Source organism: Acipenser ruthenus, chromosome 15 (genome assembly GCF_902713425.1).
Source record: "Acipenser ruthenus chromosome 15, fAciRut3.2 maternal haplotype, whole genome shotgun sequence".
Lineage (NCBI taxonomy): Eukaryota > Metazoa > Chordata > Actinopteri > Acipenseriformes > Acipenseridae > Acipenser > Acipenser ruthenus.
The window spans coordinates 22241216-22266462 of NC_081203.1; the positions used below are offsets into that span (position 1 = coordinate 22241216).

Genomic DNA, 25247 nt, shown 5'->3' on the forward strand with positions numbered 1-25247 from the left:
ACAGCGGCTGTGCCATTAACATCACCCTGTTCGACCGGCCACTGCGCATCCCCGTCGCCAGAGGCGTCAAGCAGGGCGACCCCATCTCGCCCAAGCTGTTCACGGCGTGTCTGGAGTACGTCTTTCGACAGCTCGACTGGGACAAGAAGGGCATCAGCGTCAACGGCCAGTGGCTTAGCCATCTGCGCTTCGCCGACGACATCATCCTAATCGGCGAGTCAGTGGCCGACGTACAGCTGCGACTCGACCAGCTCGACAAGGCCGGCGCAGCGGTCGGCCTGAAGATGAACCTGGCCAAGACCAAGTGGATGCGCAACCTCCAGGCAGCCAACAACAACATCCACATCGGCCAGAAGGAGATCGAGCAGGTCGACAGCTACGTCTACCTTGGCCAGGAGCTGACTGCTGGGCACAAGAACAGCCGCGAACTGGCCCGCCGACGGAGGGCCGCCTGGGTCAGCTATGTGTTCATAGCAGAGGTGGTCACCAACACGGCCAACGCGACCCTGCGCGCCCACATGTTCAACAGCACCGTCCTGCCAGCCATGCTCTACGGGGCCGAGACCTGGTCGCTGACCGCGGCCGACAGGCAGAAGCTGGCAGTGACCGAACGCGCCCTCGAGCGGAGGATGGTCGGCGTCAAGAAGACGGACCACGTCAGCAATGAGCTACTGAGGAAGACGAGCAAGGTCAAAGACGCCGTCAACCAGGCCGACCAGGCCAAGAAGCGCTGGGCCGGACACGTGGCCAGGAGGTCGGACGGGCGATGGACGCGGGCCGTGACCGAATGGCTGCCTCTCGACATTAAAAGACCGCTCGGCCGCCCCGCAACCCAAAGGCGGGACTCGCTCAGACAAGACATCGGCAGAGACTGGATGGGTCTGGCCAGGGACCGAAAAGCCTGGCGAAGTTGATGTGGCCTGCGTCGAAAGACCGAAATACAGGCCGTTTGAAGGATTGAAGGACATCACTACAGAACAGCTCTCTACTCCTTGTTGGTCTACATCTATCAGAGTTCCTTTCCAGAGGCCCGGCACATTTCCTCAGTGCTGTCCGGCACAGAGTATTGAAGAACTCCTCTATAACCAGTGAGGACCAGCAAGGAACAGAGGGTTGTTCTACATACCTTCAAACAAGACTACAGTACACCAGTTTGTGAAGTACCTGTGAGGTAGGTGTTGTGTGAGGACTTGATGTAGTAGTGTGGCATTGGCTGCATCATGTCCTGGTGGAGAATCACCTTTTCAGGGTCGACCACGTAGTTTTCAGAGCCAGATAAGTAAAAGAGCAGTCCCTCTGGTGATATGTGGCCTGTAATCGAACAACAGCAGTGTGAACAGCAGGACCCTTTTAATGTAATATTTAGAATGGGTTCACTTTGTAGATGTGTTTTGTTGTTCATACTTTCTTTCTATGTGTTTGTAATTTTACAATATGCAGCGGAACATGCTTGGAATGTAGGAATGTTGGGGAGCAAAATGAAAAAATGACATAAAACACTGAAGGGCATACTACTAGGATAAAGCTACTCACTTAGAAGGGCTATCATATATATTTGTTTCCCTGAAGTGGTAGAAAGAAGATGGTATAGGTCTAACTTTGCTGCCCCCCCCCCACCCCCCCACCCCCCCATCATTTTAGACTGCTCTTCCTGTATTTTTGCATGTGTGTGTATACCGTGTTATAACCCATTTTGCCCTTTCTTGTGTTGTTTTTCTGTGCATACTGTACTCAATCACAACACCCATTCTATCAGGAGAAATGCAATACTGCCATACATATGTTTCACCACAAGAGGGTAGTCTTTCAATAGCTTTATATAAAAACATTAAAATCTGCAAACTATTATTGGTATTATACAGGCTTTCCCAGGTTTTAACGTTAAACACTAACAAACGTATTATATTACTCATTATGAATGCACTGGGGAGAGTTTGTAGACTACCAGTCTTATACAGTAAGTAGTTTGATACAATCTCATCAGTGTTGTTAATTGGGTTTGAGCCAATAGTGAAATTCTGTGTTTCTAAACGATATGAAAAGTTTTAGACCAAGGCTCTGCTGAAACCCTGGTCCATGAATTTATTTCTTCACTACTGGATTACTGTAACTCGCTGCTCACTGGTCTAAACTCCACTTGGTTATGAATTCTGCTGCCCGAATCTTGACTCGTACTGGGGCTACAGAGCATACTGCACCATTCTTGAGAAGCCTTCATTGGCTGCCTGTTTCATTTAGGATTGACTTTAAGATCTTGTTGTTGACCTGTAGGATCCTTTCAGATATGCTGTCTGAATGTTCCAGCCCATTCTCTACACTCTTCTACAGCGGGGTTACTGACTATCCTGAAGGCTTGGTTCAAAACTGTGGGAGGTAAGGCCTTAAGGCACCGTGCTCCCAATCAGGGAGTCAGCATCTGTACCAAATTTTATTTTTTAAGGTGTTTCATGGAAGACACTTTATAAACCCCTATTGTATTCTTCTCTATCTGCAATAAACACCAAAAAATGCTAAAGACAAAGAGTGTGTATATTTAAAAATGAAAGTCCGTATTTAGGTACAAACAGACACAGACAGGGTCCTCCATAGATCCCCAGATTCGAATACTCTCAATAAGGTGAATGGCCCTCAGAGCAGTGTGTGTAAGTAAAAACCCAGAGCAGTGCCTCTGCTGTGAATGTGACTCACTCCTGTGCTTGTTTGAAGCAGCCGGCTCGTACTTCTCAATCAGGCTCTTGACCTGGTCTGGCTTCAGCGGGGGGAACAGTGCGTCGTTCAGCCGGGAGTCGCGCTGCTTTTCATTGATAAACTTGGTCAGGTCCTCCTTCGTCATGTAGGGCTTTGCCTTGACACTACTGCAATACAGTAGAAAGATTACAGTAAAAAGCTGCTCTTTTTAATTCTTACAGTGCATGACAGGACCGTCATAGAGCTACGTCATGAAAATAATCTGATATTGGCTAAATATTATTTTAATATGTACTCATATCATCCCCACATCACCCTCTCACAATGTTCAAGTACTTATGGACCTTTATTTCCAAGACAGGCAAAAACAATTATCTACCAACAGTAGACTATGTGTGCAATATCAGGATTACAGCTAACTTGACATCACTCTCAAGACATCAAAAACAAACTTACTAAGAGGTAAATATTTCATATATTTCTGGTCTTGGGCAAAGATTCATCAGGAATGTCCTAAACTCTGATTCAGTAAATTCTCCTGGCTTCATTGTGTCATTCTGAAAAATAAAACCGCAATAACATTTCAGTAGTTCGGGACAAACACCAATCACAAAATGTTTTAGTACAATATTTATTGTGGAGAATGCAGAGTATGCGAATTTACAGAGAAGTATGTTGTATATACACATTAATTTGGCATTAAACCTAACTTGGTTTTAGGGCTCACTGCCTGGCCGTCTGGACGAGGCGGAGACCCCCATAGACAAAACCTAAAAATTGTTTTTAAGAAAGCGTGGAGATGGGGGTGAGGGGGGGTTACGATGAAATCAAAACACACGAGAGGTAAGTGAAGAGGGTATTTATAGTGCTAACAATCTTAATTAGCTAATGTGTAAATTGAAGGATTCAATCTGGTGATGCGGAGATTGGTGTCTGACCTGCCTCCTGAACTTTAGTTATGAACTTCATTTAATATTAGTCCTGGGTTTCATACACGTAACAAGGTAAGTACACTGCAAGTTTCTTATATTAGGAACAGTGTCATTTATGTGCATTATTTTAATATAGACGACTTTTTAGACACATGTTGAAGGGCAGCACAGTTAACAATTCCCCTATGGAGAAATAAATAAAGAACTTCCCTTGCAGCCTGCTTTTCTTTATGAAGCTGCAGTCACATCATTTGAAACAGATCTAATTTCTATAAAATCTATAGAATGTAAAACCACTGTGCCACCTCAAAGATAAATGTGCCATTCAACACTGAAATCTTCACCTTTAAAACCCCTTTGCCCCGGAAATATCAGCCAACAAACCATCTACCCACATGAAAGACATTCCAGGACATGGACAGTCTCACCTTTCCTTTAGGGAGATGGCTGGAAACCAAGGCAGCTTCTACCCTCTTTCTGTCAGCAGGGAACATCTTATAAATACTGAAAAATAAAGACAACACTGCAGCATACTCAAAATCTCCCAGGTGAGCAAACCTACCAACAATCTTAATATTCCAACTATCTATTAGAGATGCAACATAATGAAATGATAGATTAGTGTCTTTTAACGTTCATACTGTAGCTGGATTAATCGCCCTGGTGCCCCATTTGAATATATATATATATATATATATATATATATATATATATATATATATATATATATATATATTACTACCTCATGCATTTATATTTATTTACTAGTTCTGACAGTTTTATTGTTCAGTTTTCGTATTATTCTTATTTAAACACATGTTATACCTATTTAACTCCCTACAAGTTTGCAGTCTCCAGTTTATAGAAACAAGAAATCATAGCCACTTAGCGTTATACTTACTTTTTTACAGGTATCTTCCCATCTTTGTTTGTCTTTAGTGAGATTCGTACATATCTAAAAACAGAGATACAGACCAATAGAAGAGCATACTTCTGATAAGGGATACACACCAATAGAAGAGCATACTTCTGATAAGAGATACAGACCAATAGAAGAACATACTTCTGATAAGAGATACAGACCAATAGAAGAACATACTTCTGATAAGAGATACAGACCAATAAAAGAGCATACTTCTGATAAGGGATACACACCAATAGAAGAGCATACTTCTGATAAGAGATACAGACCAATAGAAGAGCATACTTCTGATATGAGATACAGACCAATAGAAGAACATACTTCTGATAAGAGATACAGACCAATAGAAGAGCATACTTCTGATAAGAGATACAGACCAATAGAAGAACATACTTCTGATAAGAGATACACACCAATAGAAGAGCATACTTCTGATAAGAGATACACACCAATAGAAGAGCATACTTCTGATAAGAGATACAGACCAATAGAAGAACATACTTCTGATAAGAGATACAGACCAATAGAAGAGCATACTTCTGATAAGAGATACAGACCAATAGAAGAGCATACTTCTGATAAGAGATACAGACCAATAGAAGAGCATACTTCTGATAAGAGATACAGACCAATAGAAGAGCATACTTCTGATAAGAGATACAGACCAATAGAAGAACATACTTCTGATAAGAGATACACACCAATAGAAGAACATACTTCTGATAAGAGATACAGACCAATAAAAGAGCATACTTCTGATAAGGGATACACACCAATAGAAGAGCATACTTCTGATAAGAGATACAGACCAATAGAAGAGCATACTTCTGATAAGAGATACAGACCAATAGAAGAGCATACTTCTGATAAGAGATACAGACCAATAGAAGAACATACTTCTGATAAGAGATACAGACCAATAGAAGAGCATACTTCTGATAAGTGCCTTATCGGCAGAGCGCATGTCTCCATAATGTGAATTATTTACAAGCGGCTAATTCAGTTTCATTAGTCCAAACAGATAGCCTACAATGTGACAGTGTGATACCACTACACACTGTGCTGAAGCACTCTTGATGGTAAAAAGGTTTGGCATTTCCATATGTTAATATATTAGAACACCAATTTGCAAAGGCTTTTTGGTTATTTATGTACAAGGCTAAGTTTCCCAAACTATATGAAAATATTAACGTATTAATACAGCTGTTCAAAATGTGAATACATTGAAATACTGGAGTCTAGAAATGTGTAAACAGTAAAAAGAAGAGGAATTAAAAAAATAAAAACAAAGTTGTTTAAAATAGAACTTTCTAGAATCCTTTCAGTCACAAATAGGGATAGAAGACTATTGGTATTGAGCAATGCAAAGGGGCAGCTAATGAGGTACAGTAGGCAGGGAGTTTATGGTCAGAAAACCTTTGAAACCAATGAAACGAGACAAGGGGAAGAATAAACAGCATATGTTCTGCTCTGATGGGTTGGAAGTTGGTATAGTTGCCTTTCATATTTTTTTTTTATTGTTTAAACACAAAACACTGAAGGTTATTGCACCGTACCAGTGGTTTAGTCCCCTTCAAGTGGACTAACTTCAGGACCAGAAAATCCCCAGGAACTGAACAAAGTGAGTCCCAATTGCAGCGTACTAATCAAAAGATCCAGTTAATTCATTTAGCTGATCTGATCAAGATAGACTGATCATGGAAACTAAACCCTAGGGCAGTATATAGAAAATAGAAACCAGAATTTGAGACTATAGAAAGAACCATTTTCTGTGCGCTGTAGAGGAAATATTCTTTGCCCACATTATTCCCCTCTTATTTTATATAGATTGTTTACCTTATCTCATTGCTTTCCCCTGTATTCATTTTTAACAGACAGGACTTAAACTAATATTATCTGTCATATAAAAGGTAAGTGTAATGCAGCGATCTACACAATCTGTATGCTGTAACATAGTGTACATTTACAGGACAATCTACATCCTCCCATTGTGCTCTGCATAACAATTTATAGCTGCTTGATAAAGGCTGTTTGGTATTCAGATTTTCAATATCCATAGTATGTCTGTGCGTTACTTTAAGATGCAAATCCAAACTGCAATTCATAATATGCATAATTTTGCATAGGGAATTTCAAGAATATACTAAGAAATCAAAGATAGATCCACACGGTTTAGTATTATAGGTTAACTGTATTATAAAGGTGAAAACAATATTAGTATTCTGTATAAAGAACAAACAGTTTGCATGTGTATTTAACCCATATTACCCAGATCTGCATGAAAATACTGAGAAAAAGAAGATCCAAGCAAAGCAGACTAGCGTGTTCTCTAACTTCACAGGATTTACTTAATCCACTTAATGAGGGTCTGATTTTGTATGCTGCAATCACTTTAAACTTCATCTAGTTAACCTGATGATCCCAATGATCTAATGAACTTCTGATTTGCAGCAATTGGGATTATTGATATTGCTCAGTCTAAGCAAGTTGCGAAAACTCACTTAATCCTGCTGCTGGATGCATTAAGTGGACTAAAAGAGGTATGCTGCAATTGACATAGAACTTTTTATTCCTGTAGTTGTCTAAAAATACTGTTTACATGTGTTTTGTGAAAATGAAATACAGTATGTTGGTGGATCCCTTTTCACTATTCATTGTTTTTAGGCAAAACACATGAAAACACTTGAAACCTCCCCATTTACAGTGAGCAGCAATGGAGAGTAGTGCCCTGTATACTTACATCTTGTCCAGGTAGGTTAGTCTACAGGCATTGCTCGTCAGTGGGTTGTAAGCAATTGTCAGTATATCATCTGCCCAATCCTATAGAAGATAAACAGCAGACAGTTACTGCTGCCAGTGCTCGTCACTGCACAAGAAGACTGTGATTTCACAAGGACTTGAAAACGACAGTCACTGAAACAGCAAGAAGGGTTTCTGCAAACTTGATTTAATTCATCAAGATGGGCTTAAAAAAAAACAGTCCTTAACAAAACATTCTGGGAAGAAACAGTAAATAGGGCCTGTCCAATTTATTTACTTAACATTCACAAAAACACAGTTAGAGGAAAAGAGACCTTAAATGGATGATTTGTTTATTTGTAGTTTTGAAGCATTCAAATATTTTACAAAGACTAGTAAGAAACTAGGAACATAAATTTAACTGCTTCTACCGAAACCCAAGTTGTTTTTTTGCTGGTATAACATTTTTTCCTCCTTATTGAAGAAATTGAGAACAATTTGCACTGGTACATATGTAAATTGTCTAGTGTACGCACATACACTGTGCTTCCCCAAACACAGTGACAAGAGACCACTACACCACACCTCACCTCACTAACTCAATGTGGGTTAAATCCTAGTTCACTCACTGTGACTTGGTCTAAGTCAGTTCAGGAATATGCACTTCATCTGGACAGTGTGGGATAATCCTACTGAGACATGCACCCACTTTTAAGTAACACCAGCGACCATTGACAGCTGTGACCCATATAAACCCCATGTACAGTATAGTCACACTGACATTTTTTCAGTAATATAATATAAAGAACCATAAGCATCCTTCTAAAATGGATCTAAAATATAATATTTGGGTTCATTTTAGAAGTCTGCTTATGGTTCCCTATTGTAAGTGATTGTACTTTGGATAGGGGGATCTCAGTAGGCACTTCAAGTAATGTGGGCTCTGTGTGTGTGATAGTAGTACCCCCAGAACCCATTTTAAATCAATGCCACCTCTAAAGGCTGTCCTTTTATCTCATATAAGTGGTGTGTGCTTGGAAACCCTCATATCCACAGTATCAGTGACCCTGGTAATATTGAAAACCATGTCTTACCTTGCTAACATTTTCCTTGGAAGCGAAAAAGTTGTGAAAGGTCAGGTTCACCATGTCAGGTCCCGATACTATAGTCAGTGTTTTTGTTAAGTGGTGGCTTTCTGGAAAATCCATGTTGAACACATTGCGAACCTTTGGAAGCTATAGGGGGAAAATATACTTATTTACAGAATACTGTACTTATGAGTGTAGCTACCCTTGCACTACTGCATTTTGATGGCCTATGAAGATTATTATAAATCATATACAAGTCAATTCATTATATTTAGTATTGGTATCATTTTGTATTTTCAAATACTGAAAAATTGCTTAAAGATGGCATTGATATGAAAAACTAGTATATGGTCAAAATGAGCACATTTCAGAAACTGTATTTTTTTAGTTTGGGAAACTGCACTACATACTGTAGTCAGCATGTTCATGCAGGTATTGGGTCTAATCAAAGATTGCATTTTTCATGTTTTCTTGTAGGCTATTTCTTAATGTTACCACCTTTACCCATATATTTTTTATCAAGGGGTTACCGGGGGTTAAATAGATTTTGTTGTTTTTTTTCTTTGAAAATTACACTTCTTCCTCAGTTCCATATACTGCAAACTGTTCTGTGAAATACCTTTAAAAGTTATATTTGAGAAGGTTAGTACAGCATGTTTGAAAGAAATTGTTAATTATCAGCTTTCTCAGTCATTCTATAAAGTTTACAGTACCATAGTGAAAGTATAGCAAAGTGTAACAAAGCAGAGTGAAAGCATTGTAAAGCATAGGTACAGTGATGTTGTAAGAATCGTGAGGTATGGTAAAGCATATTAATAAACATGGCAAACCAGGTTAAACTATGGTAACCATGGGAAAACTGTAAAAAATACCAAGCAAAAATTTTGCGGTAAACTCTAATAAGGGATAGTTAAACACCCTACAAAACATCACTATGTCCCTATGTGTGCATTGACAACCCACCACCATTTGAAAAAGATATGACCTCTTTTTTCATTTGTTTACATTTTTGTTTTGCTCCCATGAGCTACAGGCCTAGTTCCCCTTTTCTCATCGTTCCATCTTTGCTGTTGCAGGTAGTAGGTGGAGCACGGATATACAGACGTGCTCAAATTTGTTGGTACCCTTACAGCTCATTGAAATAATGCTTCATTCCTCCTGAAAAGTGATGAAATTAAAAGCTATTTTATCATGTATACTTGCATGCCTTTGGTATGTCATAGAATAAAGCAAAGAAGCTGTGAAAAGAGAATGAATTATTGCTTATTCTACAAAGATATTCTAAAATGGCCTGGACACATTTGTTGGTACCCTTTAGAAAAGATAATAAATAATTGGATTATAGTGACATTTCAAACTAATTAGTTTCTTTAATTAGTATCACACATGTCTCCAATCTTGTAATCAGTCATTCAGCCTATTTAAATGGAGAAAAGTAGTCACTGTGCTGTTTGGTATCATTGTGTGCACCACACTGAACATGGACCAGAGAAAGCAAAGGAGAGAGTTGTCTGAGGAGATCAGAAAGAAGTAAAGGCTACAAGACCATCTCCAAGCAGCATGATGTTCCTGTGACAACAGTTGCAAATATTATTAAGAAGTTTAAGGTCCATGGAACTGTAGCCAACCTCCCTGGGCGCGGCCGCAAGAGGAAAATCGACCCCAGAGTGAACAGAAGGATAGTGCGAATGGTTGAAAAAGAACCAAGGATAACTGCCAAAGAGATACAAGCTGAACTCCAAGGTGAAGGTACGTCAGTTTCTGATCGCACCATCCGTCGCTTTTTGAGCGAAAGTGAACTCCATGGAAGAAGACCCAGGAGGACTCCACTTTTGAAAGAAAAACATAAAAAAGCCAGACTGGAATTTGCTAAAATGCATATTGACAAGCCACAATCCTTCTGGGAGAATGTCCTCTGGACAGATGAGTCAAAACTGGAGCTTTTTGGCAAGTCACATCAGCTCTATGTTCACAGACGAAAAAATGAAGCTTTCAAAGAAAAGAACACCATACCTACAGTGAAACATGGAGGAGGCTCGGTTATGTTTTGGGGCTGCTTTGCTGCGCCTGGAACAGGGTGCCTTGAATCTGTGCAGGGCACAATGAAATCTCAAGACTATCGAGGCATTCTGGAGCGAAACGTACTGCCTAGTGTCAGAAAGCTCTGTCTCAGTCGCAGGTCATGGGTCCTCCAACAGGATAATGACCCAAAACACACAGCTAAAAGCACCCAAGAATGGATAAGAATAAAACATTGGACTATTCTGAAGTGGCCTTCTATGAGTCCTGATCTGAATCCTATCGAACATCTATGGAAAGAGCTGAAACTTGCAGTCTGGAGAAGGCACCCATCAAACCTGAGACAGCTGGAGCAGTTTGCTCAGGAAGAGTGGGCCAAACTACCTGTTAACAGGTGCAGAAGTCTCATTGAGAGCTACAGAAAATGTTTGATTGCAGTGATTGCCTCTAAAGGTTGTGCAACAAAATATTAGGTTAGCGGTCCCATCATTTTTGTCCATGCCATTTTCATTTGTTTTATTATTTACAATATTATGTTGAATAAAAAATCAAAAGCAAAGTCTGATTTCTATTAAATATGGAATAAACAAATATTGAAATATAATAAATATTGTCAGTTTCAAGTTATTTCAGAGAAAATTGTGCATTCTTCGTTTTTTTGTGGAGGGGTACCAACAAATTTGAGCACGTCTGTATAGCTCACAGTGATAAGAAGGATTCATAGATGTGGGATTCAAGGATGTAGTTACATAATAGTGGGAGTACTGAAGTGCACAGAAGGGAAGAGGAAATAGCATAGTAAACAGCCATTGAAAAATCCTATCAAATATTAGTATTACATTGAACACCTTTGAGTAAGTAAATAGCAGCCTAATGGTTCAATAGCAGCGACAACAATAAATGGTAATCTCAGTCAGCAGTAAATGCAGGGATACCACAGTTGCGGTTGCAGTTGATTTGCACTTAAGGTCATGAACCTGCCTGTTCTTCTCAAAGGGATCAGATTATTGAGGATGTTTTCTTTTTTTTTTTTTAATTGTTAGTGCTTCTGATTTGCATAATGCCGGTGGCCGTCCAGGAAATCAGGCAAATCACAAGCCATATGCAAAACCAACTGGAGCTTCAGTCAGATTGACATGCTGGGAGAGACTTTAACATCTCAATAGAGTAACAACACTTAAGAACATGTGGACTACAAAGGGAAGTTTATGGGCTAGTTTCAGGTCATTTTGCAGTTTTCCCCCCATGGTGATGCCATGCTTTCGCCATACCTCTCTTTGTTTTATAATGCTTTCCTTATAGTAACTAAATGAATACTGAATTGGGCCATATAATGATCCACGGTTGGGTGTGGTCAGAGTGGTCAGAATGCATTGCTACTATAAGTTAATGCATCGTGTGTAGGGTGTCACTTATTGTTTATAGCACAGACATTAGAAACAAGCATTCCAGAAGGAAACATCAGCTGCTGCAACCAAAGTGGTACTGTATTTTCACAAACTATGCAATGCAGAATTTCAAAAGGATTAAAAAGGTAGGTATTTTATTTGAAAATCTATAAAGGGGGCCATCTTTGTTTAGTTATAGCTACAACAAATGACCTCAGTCTCTATAAAAACAGAATGACTTACCTTGGGAAGCTTAGCATATTTCCCATATCTTGTGTCCCGTATGCTTGAAAGTTCTAGAAATTCCATGTCCTACAAAGCACACAAAAAAAAAAAATATATATATTTAAAAAGAAAATACACAATTGAAGACAATCTACAGGTATGCACGTGTGTACCACACAAGAGAGGCGAATCACAATAGTTGCGGTGGACTTGAATCGAGTTTACATACTTGTCTAATGCAAGCCTCAAAATGTCATTTCTGATTGAAAGTCACTTTAATCATTGCATACACAAGGTTTTCTATCTTTCCAGGAACAAGCATCCCCTCAGTAATCCTGGGTTCGGTTTTGACAAACATGTTATCAGAAATTTTTATGAAAAACAGCAACTTCATATAGCTGCTAAAATCAATAGCCAGCCTTTTATATTGGTTAAACATTTTGGCCTCACAGACATACTGAAGTGGCTCACATGGCAGATTAAAACAGCCGGCTATCACCTGCATTAACATGAAAGCCAGCTCCATGACCAAAAGACAGCATATAAGTGATTGTATTCAGTATTTCAAGGCTGATAAAATTTCCTGGGACTATCAGCATTTATTAAAAAATAATTAAAACTGGTGAAAAGAATACTGAATGTGTCAGTTTCCCATATGCATATTGGTAATATACAATCAGAGAAGCAGCTCATCTGCTGTTTTAAACCCATTTCTCCCCTGATAAGCTGTTTTTATTCCTGAGTGTACTGATGAGTGTATTATTATTTATTTATTTTATTAGCAGAAGCCCTTGCCCAGGGCGACTTTCAGTTGTATACAAATAAAAATACATATCAATAATTACAGTACAATCAAGAGCAAGACACAAAACACAATGACTTCAGTCCTAATAAGAGCAAATACAAACACAGTACGATTTGATATCGGGGCAGTTCAAGTGCAGATAACAATGTTGACAGTTACATCAGGGTTAGATACGAGTGCAAGTGAAATACAAAATACTACAGATTGGGTTACGTGCAGGACTAAATATAGTAAAATAGGGAGCAGATAAATGCAAGTTAAAGTGCATTAAAGGCAGAGTGCTATATTGTCCAGAAGAGAAGAGTTGAGTTTTACAGGTGTTGTCTGAAGAGGTGCGTCTTGAGGAGGCGCTGGAAGGTGGTCAGGAACTGGGCAGTCCTGACATCCATAGGAAGGTTATTCCATCATTGCGGTGCGAGGGTGGAGAAGGAGCGGGCTCTGGAGGCAGGGGAGCGTAGAGGAGGTACAGCCAGTCTTCTAGTGCAGGTGGAGCGGAGAGGTCAGGTGGGGTATAGGAAGACATGAGGGCCTGGAGGTAGCTGGGTGCAGTCTGGTCAAGGCAGCGGTAGGCGAGTACAAGAATCTTGAACTGCATGTGAGCAGTGATTGGGAGCCAGTGGAGTGAGCGGAGCAGTGGAGAGCGGATGCAGGGAGGCCAGCCAGGAGGTAGTTGCAGTAGTCTAGGCGGGAGAGTACCAGGGCCTGGACAAGGAGTTGCGAATGTTGTTCAGGAAGAATCGGCAGGTGCGTGCGAGAGTGGAGATGTGCTGGGAGTAGGAGAGGCAGGGGTCCAGGGTTACTCCGAGGTTCTTGGTTGAGGAGGAGGGAGAGAGCGTGGTAGATTCCAGAGGAATGGAGATAGAGGGATCAGAGGAGGGGGAAGATGAGGAGGGGAAGAAAAGGAGGTCAGATTTAGAGAAGTTGAGTTTGAGATGATGCGTGTGCATCCAGGAGGAGATAGCAGACGTAGAGGTAGAGATACGGGAGGGGATGGTGGGGTCAGGGGGGGGGGGGAGGAGAGGAAGATCTGAGCATTATCAGCATAGAAATGGTTTGAGAAACCATAGGATGCGATGATGAGGGGGCCCAGGGTGTGGAGGTTGAGCCGTGCCAGGTTACCTGGTAGGTGTGGTCGGAGAGGTAGGAGGAGAACCAGGTCAGAGCAGTGCCAGAGATTCCCAGGTCAGCGAGAGAGGATAGGAGAACAGAGTGATCGACAGTGTCAAAGGCAGCAGAGAGATCGAGGAGAATTACGACAGTGGAGGCAAACTCCTCCTTAGGCTAGGATTGGAACCGCCAATAAAAGCTTCTAAAAAGATGGGCTACCAAAAACCCCAAAAAACATTTGACAACAATACCAGAAGCATGTTGTGCAATTTTTTATTTCCCTCACATTACTGCAAACTGGTGTGGCTTTCATAATGAAATGAGCTGCCGACATTGTTTAAATACAAAAGCACCTGCAGGTGTGTCACCACAAGAGAAAGCCGTGAACAAACCAGTGGCATTCGTGCTGTGCTGCTCTTTTGGATTGTTTTATGTTATTTGTACACAACATTGACAGTCCAGTCATGCATTTATGCAGGTTGTGAAAAGGCTGTAATAACACTGTATAGATGTTGTTGATGCGTGCATTGTAAAGATTGTCTGCAATCTGTGTAATGCCAAACAATGTACACAAAGGAAAATGCAAAAGGGTGTTGAACATCTCATATCGTTCACAAAATGAATCTACTGTAAGCTAATGTTGGATTGCAGGCTGGGCAGAGATCATTGGCGGTTTAATGTGACATTCCCCCTAATCTGATGATGCTAAGACATTGATTTCATTAACCTATAACCTTCCAGGATAAGCAGCCCCTGGATTTTATTAGTATTTTATAGCACTCAGAAAGCTCTGCTATTTAAAGGTAGAAAGTTCTGAAATCAGGAGACAGGGAGACTTTTAAAGTCATGACGAGAAAGGCTGAGGAGTCACATTTTAATATACTATATGGAGCCAACTTCGACACTGTAGATCAACTTGGAAATAACCGTTCACAAAACGAATCTACTGTAAGCTAATGTTGGATTGCAGGCTGGGCAGAGATCATTGGCGGTTTATTATGACATGCCCCCTAATTTGATGATGCTAAGACATCGATTTCATTAACCTATAACCAAAAGATAAACTTTGATTTTCATATTTATTGACTAATAAAAAAAAAAAGTTATCTAGTTTTGTACTGATATTTTTTAATTAAGAAATATGTTAACAATGATTAAAAGTATACCAAACTCTTATTTTTTTTAAATATGAGCCCCTTACCCATTGCTAATATAACTTTCACTCCTGCAAATGCTGGAGCAGTTTTATTCATTAAAATATCTATTGTTACAGTAATGACATTACAGTTACGGTAATGACACTTAAAGATTTAAACAGTGATTTAAAATAAATACGTAAAGAAATAAACCATTTATAATGACACTACACAGATTCCAAAATGGGTTATATTGGAAATCGTAAAACTTTAAAACACATTGGGGCTGATGTAAGGATAGCCGTAGTGCAAACAATTGTGGCTGCAAAATTGCCTAGCAGCTAGGGAATTATTTTGCACTGTAACCTATGTAAACTTAAGTGCAATGCAAATTACTCAACACGCACAAATAATGAGCTGCAATCATGATAATGAGGGTCACAATGAGCACCACCTGTGCAACAGGCTATTTAGCTGACGCACTTAAAACCCAGAGGTGAGGTGAGTTAGGAGTCTAGAGAGCAGTAGGTGCTGTATGAGATTTGTGGAGCACAAAAATCAAACCAAACAAAAACATACACATAAGAACATAAGAACATTACAAATGAGAGGAAGCCATTTGGCCCTTCTTGCTCGTTTGGTTGTTAGTAGCTTATTGATCCTAGAATCTCATCAAGCAGCTTCTTGAAGGATCCCAGGGTGTCAGCTTCAACAACATTACTGGGGAGTTGGTTCCAGGCGCTCACAATTCTCTGTGTAAAAAGTGCCTCCTATTTTCTGTTCTGAATGTCCCTTTATCTAATCTCCACTTGAGACCCCTGGTCTTTATTTCTTTTTTCAGGTCAAAAAAGTCCCTTGGGTCGACATTGACAATACCTTTTGAATGCTTGAATTGCTGCGTAGTCTTCTTTGTTCAAGACTGAATAGTTTCAATTATTTTAGCCTGTCTGCATATGACATGGCTTTTAAACTCTGAATAATTCTGGTTGCTCTTCTTTGCACTCTTTCTAGAGCAGCAATGTCCCTTTTGTAGCGAGGTGACCAGAACTGAAGACAATATTCTAGATGAGGTCTTACTAATGCATTGTAAAGTTTTAACATTACTTCCCCTGATTTAAATTCAACACTTGTCACTATATATCCGTTCATTGTGTTGGCTTATTTTATCGCTTCCCCACATTGTCTAGATGAAGACATTTCTGAGTCAACATAATCTCCAAGATCTTTTTCATAGATTCCTTCTTCGATTTTAATATCTGCCATATGGTATTTATAATGCACATTTGTATTTCCTGCATGCAGTACTTTACACTTTTTTCTATTAAATGTCATTTGCCATGTGTCTGCCCAGTTCTGAATGCTGTTTAGATCATTTTGAATGACCTTTGCTGCTGCAATGGTGTCGTCTGCAAATTTAACACGTTTGCTTACTATACCAGAATCTAAGTCATTAATGTAGATTAGGAAAGAGCATAGGACCTAATACTGATCCCTGTGGCACTCTACTGATTACCATATGCCAGAGGAAGGGCAGCAAAGTCCTCTTCGCACATGGAAAAAAAAATATATATATATATCTTGACATTGTCAAATAGAGCAAAATATTATTATTATTATTATTATTATTATTATTATTATTATTATTATTATTATTATTATTAATAGGCAAATATTTCATTCAAAAGGCCATCTTACAAGGGAATATGTACTCCACAATATAATCAATTTTCGAGTAATGCAGATGGGAGTGGACTTCAAGGGCATTAATGCCTCCCCCCCAAGTCTTTCTGCATTCAAAGAAAATACTTTTGTGAAATACTGATTAATTCATTTATATTTAACAATAATGTTGTATAAAGCGTTTCTAAAAAGTGTCATTACCGTAACAGTTCTGTCATTACCAAAATAAAATAAGTTGTTACGGTAATGACTGTTAAGATAATGACAATTTTAAGTATTTTTATGACTTTATAAAAATCTGAGGCCTACACATTCTGACCTTGCCTAAATTTGAACATATAAATCATTAAATAATTCTAACCTATAATCATTTGTTTTGTAAAACATTTAATCATAGCAGAATAGCATGTACGGTAATGACGCATAATAAACCTAATCAATGATTTTCAGACACTTGAAGTGATTTTTTTAAAAGACATGTTTGAAACTGATCTACTCACATACATGCCTAGAAAAAATATTTTAAAATACTAGTTCAACTATGATACAACATTCCTTTATAAAAAATATTGTCATGTTTTAAAATGATTCCATAAAATACATGTGTTTTTATGAGAAAGTATAAGAGCTGGAAGTGGGGACACTGAACTTTTATAAAAAATCACCCTTAAATGTTAATATTGCATAAAAATAAGTATGCATATTTACTAAATGTTAATGAAAACATTTAGTAAATTTAGGGATTTCTGTGATTGTGCTGCACCACTACTTAAAAACACGTCAGGAAATGATAAAACAGCCACATGTTTTGCATCAGAACATAAACGGAAGTGGTGAGGTCTAAAGGTGCTTTTAAGTAAAAATCTTTTTAGAACACAGACTATCCCAAATTGATCTGCCAGTTACGGCCCATCTTCAGTAATAAGCATTGTCTTGTATACACCCCTTATAAAGATTTATCAAGGTAAATTTGCACACTAATACATTTATCAGCATTTTACAATGCCTTATCATGCAGTACTTATCTGTGATTTACCACTCATCTGTGCTCTACCACAACTGCTTTTACTATAGTGCAGTATAAATAATATAGCATTGTTGACTGTTGCACATTATGTTACAATGTGTGTAAAAAAAAAAATCCTCATAAAAAGACAAAATATTTTAATAAGCAAGATGTCCCACAAATACAGTGACACCCCAAATGTTTTCTATTTACTACCAATGCAGAATGACATGGGATATTAGTTCTTCTCTTTATTTCCTCCCTCAAAAACTTTATTTTATAGTGCAATATTCAACGTGACACCAGCTGGAAGTATGTGCGGAATGTCTTGCTTATTAAAACCTTTTAAGAGGGGACGGTATTCTATCCAGGGATTTCAGGACATTAAGTAATCAATGAGACAAAGTGGGGTTAATGGCCAGTAAATGTCCCACACACAGTAGTTCGACATTCATAGAACATGTGAAACAATTTGAGACACCACTGCTCCTGTGAGACAGCTAGATCACCACAGTTATTTGTATGTATTTGAAGAGAAGATGATTATCTATTCAGGGATACCAAGATATTTATTGAGAAAAGGTCTGAGTGGAGTCAAGCAGGTAGCAACTGCCCTATACTGAAGCACCAAAAACCAGAAGTGGTGTCCTAATACTGTTTGAAGCCTCTGTATGTCTGTACAGTATCCCTGCCTCCACTATATCTCTGTGACCAGGTTTATGTACCTCTGCAGAAGGTGCTGTTTCTATGATTGTAGTGTATTTACTGTTAATACTCATTAGTCAATTATTTCCAAATAACCATGCACCTACGTGGTTCTGGTGGGTCCAGTACAAGTAGTAGCCCTTTGGGTCCACTTTTAGAGTCACTGGGGATGTAACTGCTGTGTCCTGGAAAGCAAAAACAACTATTATTCATTAATCAATGTGTCCTAATGGGTATTTAGTTTATGTTCATAGCAATTTATCATAATTCAGAAAATGTTTAGTTGTCCCTCTTGGCAATACTCTATGAACAAAAACATATTTAAATTCAGGTCTAAATTTTATTTAGTGCAATTATATCATATTACTTTATTAAAACCAGTTTCTCACTCCTTTCCTGTGTGATGGACTGATCCAGTAGCACACTGTCGAATGCCTACTGTAGCTGCTGAGTAGCCAGACTGAAAAAGTTATGAACCATTCACGAATCATGAGTCTGTGAGCTCCATGAGTGTGGTTACATATTGCTGTACATGGAGCAAGATGATTGTCTACTGTCATACAAACCAGTGTGTCATAATCCTGCAGGCTAATGGCTGTTGAAAGAATAGTTCCAATTGCATACAGGTATGTTTTTACACCTACACGTCTACTGTGTAAACACCCAGATCAATACATAGAAAGAAAGGTAATGGTAACACTATGAAACTTGCTCTTATATTCCAGTATCTACTGTAAGATACACAGATTCTTATCATCTAGATCTCATTCAGGATATGCATACACAAATGTATTAACTGAAACAAGACAGACATGCAGTCAAACAATGAGTACTGGCAGTAAAGTTATTACAACAGTGACCCCAAGTTAGTTATACTCACATCATCCCACTTGGTAAACCTGGCTCCTTTGGTCAGGTACTCTTTTACTACAGGAGGCTTAAAGACAAGGCTAGTGTTCTCCATTCTGAGAAAGGGGTTTACCTTGCTACAGCCACAGAACCCTTTAACAACTGAATCAGAAAGCACACAGCGCTCTTTATACCAGTCCAGAGATGACTGTAATATGACTTGCAAATGAGCGCGGAGGTAGTCCTATTTCAAAGCAAGGGCAAAGGCAGATTAATACGTTTCTTGTGAATAATACAACTACTTTAAAAGGTATCAAAACTCGAAAGAGATAACTGTTTTAAAGGAGCTTACTTCAGGTTTTATACTGTTAAAACGGTTGAATTCCTCCTGGATTTTTTTTATTTTTTCACCTGCTTAAAATATATATATATATATATATATATATATATATATATATATATATATATATATATATATATATATATAATAAAAAATCACAATTGTACCATTTTTACTATGTATAAGTTAGGATGAAGACACACAATATCTGAGCAGTGAATCTGTCTGTGTCTGATAATGGATGCCAAATGGATTAAGTCACAAGTAAAAACTATTTTTTAACCCAATTTCAGGTCCATTATCATCAAGTAAATCGAGCTCGAGTTGGCTATTTGAAGTTATAGAAAGTGCATATTAAGCAATATAAACACACAAATTAAGTTATATAGGCTTTGTGTGCAGTCTGGCATTGTTGTGCCTACCTCCTGTGCACTCAGGTCAAGACGGTTCTAGAATTCTACATTTGTTTCTGAATACCTCCAATATTTTGATTCAAACACATGCTCCCTTGAGAAAGATATGTACAACATATCGAAATGTTGGGCAGCTGGAACTTTATATATATATTACACAGACACTAAAGCTGAATTGCATTTCCTCTCTGCCAAAGGATCACCAACAACAGACTGGTCAATAGAGCAGTGGTTTGCCCATTCTTCAAAAGGAGCTGGAGCCTTACTTTTAAAAGGGACTGAAGCGTCAGACCCTTTGCTAAGTAGATCAATCTCACTGTTGCCTATGTGGGCAGAATGTCTGGAGAGGGTGGTGTCAGTCCTGATTACTGGATGGTCTCTTAACCCCAACTCAGTCAGGTTTATATAAACCTAAAAAGCAGCCACAACATGCATAGTAACCATTTCCATTACATGAAACTTTACAGTCATCTAACTCCAAATTACAGCATGGGGGTCATGGATGGGTACTACTGGCTGGTTTGTGTATGTCGCACAGATTTGTTAAAGTCATCAAAAAAATAAAATAGGTTGGTTTAGGAGAAATTCTGTGTTACAAACACAGGTTCAACATTACTTATGTGCAGCATACTTGGTGTAGGTGGATTTAAGAGGTGCAGGTAACCACTCAGTCATGCAGAGTGTTCCACAGAAGGTGCATTACATATTTTTTTTCCCTGCATATTTTATTAAAGAAACTCAGTACAGTTTTCAATACATAAACTCGAAACAGAAACCATTATCTTCAGATCAGCTATTACTCAAGGTTTCATTTGTACTTTAAGTAAAGGTGGAGTTGAGTTACATCAAATAACTTAAGGGCTGCCCAAACTGGCATGATTATGAATCAAAACCTCAAAACTCAACAGCAGGGGTGAAAATAAGACTCCCACTTCATAGCAGTTTGATCCACTCGTGATTTCACTATGAGTTTAAGACAACACACCTGAGCTTGTTACCTGTACACTGTGGCTAATCAAGCTTGTAGTAAAACCTGGAATGGGTGAAACTGCTATGCAATAGCAGTCTTATTTCCATCCCTGAACAGGACCAAGATACCCAGTTGTCATCATAGAGTTGTGTCTCATTATGACACTCAGATTTACATAGGAGTAACAGAAAAGGAGATAATACTTATCTGAAGTAACCTACAGTAAAAAGGGTCACTAGTGACTAACGTGGGGTTTATTATAAACACTCAATTGACCTGTGGCAGACAATATATATGAGTGAGTTAAGTGGTGAGGATTCATGGTTCCAGAGAAGCTGTGTCCGGTGTTGGGTCATGTAGTTTGAATACATTTTGAATATTCAACTCACCTCAATGATCCATGCAAATTCTGAACAGGCAATGCCACAGACATTCTTTAGCGCAGTGACTTAGTAGGATTTCTTCTCCATTTACTCTAGGTGGATATTGCTTACATTTTTTTTTTAATAATTCAAGTTTAGTTTAATGTTATTTCAACAGCTTATTACTGCCAACAACCGTCTAGAAATTCATTGTGTATGGTTGTATTTTAAACCTTTTTATAGTAATTAAGCAATAATACCAAATTTTTATATTATTATTATTATAATTTTTTGCCTTGAGTCACCAAGTTCTGATTTTTGAAAAAGTAGAATGAACAGAAAGCTAAACAAACAAACAAACAAAAAGCATCACCTGGTAAAGGCACGGCCACATGGTGTCATGCAGGGTGGGCCATACAGACAGGGGAGTATCCTGGCTGTGCCAAGCTGTCAGTCTTGGCTAGGGAATCCCACAGGCTGAGGAGGGAAACATCTGCCAGGACTGTTTCAGCTCACAGGTCTCCGGGGATCTGTAGCCATCTGAAATCCACTGTCAAAGAGTGATTGGCTAGGTGATGGGATCATCCCCTGGCCTTCAGGTCTCCTGGGCTGTTGTGGGGAATTCCTGCAGTGAAGGAACATACTTTGACATTCTAAATTGGGTAGCAAAGCAAGGGTCTAACTATTGTAAAACTGAACAACATTGTAGATTTAAGAGGAGCCATTAACATTTACATTAACATTTGTACAGAGCCTTGCCAATACTGCATAATAGAGTGCCCTGAAACAGTTAAAAAGAGGGGATCGTTTGTCACTATTAGTGCCATGAAACGATTACATAGCAAGCTTCAAAGAAGAGTAACGTACTGCGTGTGTCACCTATTCAAAAACAGACTCCCAGACATTTAGAAACACAGTGTAAAGATGCCTTAAATGAGTCGTCTCTTTCTCATTTCAATAGTACTACCGTAGTGAGCTGTTTAACACCGCTAAGCACAAGGAGTCTGAGAATGAACCATACCCTGAAACTCCCTCATACATGACAGAAATAAAAACACTTCCCACTGTGTAATTTTTATAATAAAGTGTAATAGGTTTAATAAAGTCATTTGCTCCAGGGCATTGCAATGCACTAGATTAGATTCTCAAAAAGATACTTTATTAACACTATAGGTTTTACAAATGAGCAATAAAAGGCTTTGTGTTTTATTTAAAATACTTTAGAAAGGGTTTTGGAAACGGTTAATTAACAGGGCAGTTGCACGTGATCATCATGGAAGATGCCGTCCTGAATACGATGTACTGGACTTCGTTACACTACAAACATGACGTGATAATAGCTTGTACACCAATCCAGAGCGGCTCATTTAAAAAAAAAAAAAAAAAAAAATATCATTTTTTTCATTCGGTTGGGTAAACCGTTAATACAGTAGACTGTCACTAATCCAAGCCAGTTGGGACTGGACCTTGTTAATATTAGTTATTTGTTACGACACTGATAGTAATCAGGACCGTAATAAAAATACCTCACCTAGTTACGTTTCTAATACGTCATCATAAATCTGTAAAACAAAATGACCGTAGAATTATGACAGGGAAGTTTGGTTTCTGATGCTTTCAGTTTGCATTTCATTATGATTGCATGGCTCAGATTATAGATAAATTGGAATTCACTACAATTCAGAATACATATGCTAGAGGGTTGAAGGATGTTGGCAGGTAGGTACTGTGTACGAGCGCTGCATTTCTTCAAATGTCAAGGGAGGTAAACGCTGCCCTCTAGTGGACATTAAATGAACACACATGTCGAGTTCTGTAAATGCTTATTGTTCATCTGAAAAATAAAATTGTAACCCATGTTTTTATTTTATTTTATTAAATAAAGCAATGACATGTTATATTAATGGTCTAATTAAATCTAAACTGTATCAGAAGTGTTTATGGACAACACAAGAGGATATTGCTGCAATGAAGTTTGAAAAATTCAAGACCGTACTATAGCTACAGGTTGATGAATCTTGCCTCAACACTTGGCCCAACAAATAATATGATTGCTGATGGATAGGATCCATCTGAATGCTAACAAACCCAAATGGTCAATGTTTTCTAGTCATCAACAAATATAATAAAATGTGTGTTGTCCCAAATGGAACAGGTAGCTAGGTTACATTGTAAAAACCTAATTAAAAGTCAAACTATAAAGTGAAATTGCCTTGGGGAGAAAGACTACTGTGCATAGCATATATACATTAGGGTTACAGTAAACCCAAAAGAACACTTGTGACTTCTCTCAGAAGAATCTACCTAGAAATCTGATTGGCTGATATTATAGTACACCCCCCAATCAAGCACACCTGTGATATTCCACAGCACAGTGCAGTAAACAAAACTTAAACAACAATCTAAATTTAAAACCCGTCTTGCTCAGCTGCTGAAATCTGATAGCAAATCACCATAACATTAAACAGACAACTTACACTACATATTTGGCCACCTGACCTACAATGCTAATTATTACTATGAATATAGATCTTGTGTTTGTTTGGTTTTTTGCATGTTGTCTGTATCATCATGTATGTCTAAGAATTAAGAATCCAGGAATGTACTCTTTTTAACAGCTTCAGATGTATTATGCTTCCTGGATCATTTAACCTGGAGAATAAAATTGTCTCCACCCCTTCAGGGCCTGCTTTCCTGTGAGTAACCAAACAGCTGCTTGCCCTAATGACTGACATGCTTTGCAGCCAGTTAGATACTTTGACCCCAAAGACAATGCAGGGCCTAATTTATTATTATTATTATTATTATTATTATTATTATTATTATTATTATTATTATTAGTTTATTTAGTAGACCACTTTATCCAAGGCAACTTACAGCAACTAGGGTGTGTGAACTATGCATCAGCTGCAGAGTCACTTACAACAACATCTCAGCCAAAAGATGGAGCACAAGGAGGTTAAGTGACTTGCTCAGGGTCACACAATGAGTCAGTGGCTGACCTCCTGGTTACAAGCCCTTTTCTATATATATTACTTTTTCAATTAAAAAGATCATATTCTTTAAATGTCTATTATACAGAATATCAAATGCATTTTTTTTTATTCATTACAGTAGTTTAGCTTCGTATAACTTGTGTAATCTATGTAATATCAGCCAATCATATATATATATATATAGAGAGAGAGAGAGAGAGAGTTGGTTATGCCATGTATGTGCTTTGGCAACACAATTATTTTTATTGTCATGCCAATAAAGCCAATTTGAATTGAATTGAGAGAGAGAGAGAGAGAGAGAGAGAGAGAGAGAGAGAGAGAGAGAGAGAGAGAGAGAGAGAGAGAGAGAATGCATCTCGAAGCAAGACAAGAATCAGAAACAAGATAACTGAATAGATAAGAGAACTATCCACCTTTGTAAACCCTATCCACCTTGCAGTACCTTTAAGTGTAAAAGTAAGAAAATGCATTCTGTTTTTAATTTGAGGATGCAGTCCTCCCAAGACCAGCTGTGCTCACGTTAACCTGTAAAGTGTTCATGGGTCTCAACGCCCTGGTGCTTTTATGGTGGTGGTACTACTATCCGCCAGCTTTCATCACTCCACAGCAGCATTGCAAAGGGACGTATTATTATTATTATTATTATTATTATTATTATTATTATTATTATTATTATTTATTTCTTAGCAGACGCCCTTATCCAGGGCGACTTACAATCGTAAGCAAAAACATTTCAAGCGTTACAATACAAGTAATACAATAAGAGCAAGAAATACAATAACTTTTGTTCAAGTAAAAGTACAAGTTTGACAAACCACAATTCAATAATACAGCAGGTAATAGTGATAGTTACATCAGGATATGATTAAAGATCGTA

The 25247-nt window shown here is 38.4% G+C and overlaps 1 protein-coding gene across 1 annotated transcript in view; it reads right to left on the reverse strand.

Annotated features, from left to right (window-relative positions):
• The window catches only part of LOC131697628 (1-phosphatidylinositol 4,5-bisphosphate phosphodiesterase beta-2-like), a 38305-nt gene extending 18880 nt beyond the window's left edge, over positions 1–19425 (reverse strand). The window contains exons 1-10 of the mRNA XM_058988001.1: positions 19321–19425; positions 18548–18625; positions 12020–12088; positions 8376–8516; positions 7283–7362; positions 4522–4575; positions 4049–4124; positions 3145–3245; positions 2689–2855; positions 1165–1311 (exon numbers count right to left, since the gene is read on the reverse strand). Coding sequence (XP_058843984.1) covers positions 1165–1311; positions 2689–2855; positions 3145–3245; positions 4049–4124; positions 4522–4575; positions 7283–7362; positions 8376–8516; positions 12020–12088; positions 18548–18625; positions 19321–19404 — 997 coding nt within the window. The 5' untranslated portion in view covers positions 19405–19425. The remainder of the gene's footprint in view (positions 1–1164; positions 1312–2688; positions 2856–3144; positions 3246–4048; positions 4125–4521; positions 4576–7282; positions 7363–8375; positions 8517–12019; positions 12089–18547; positions 18626–19320) is intronic.
• Between the last annotated feature and the right edge of the window lie 5822 nt (positions 19426–25247).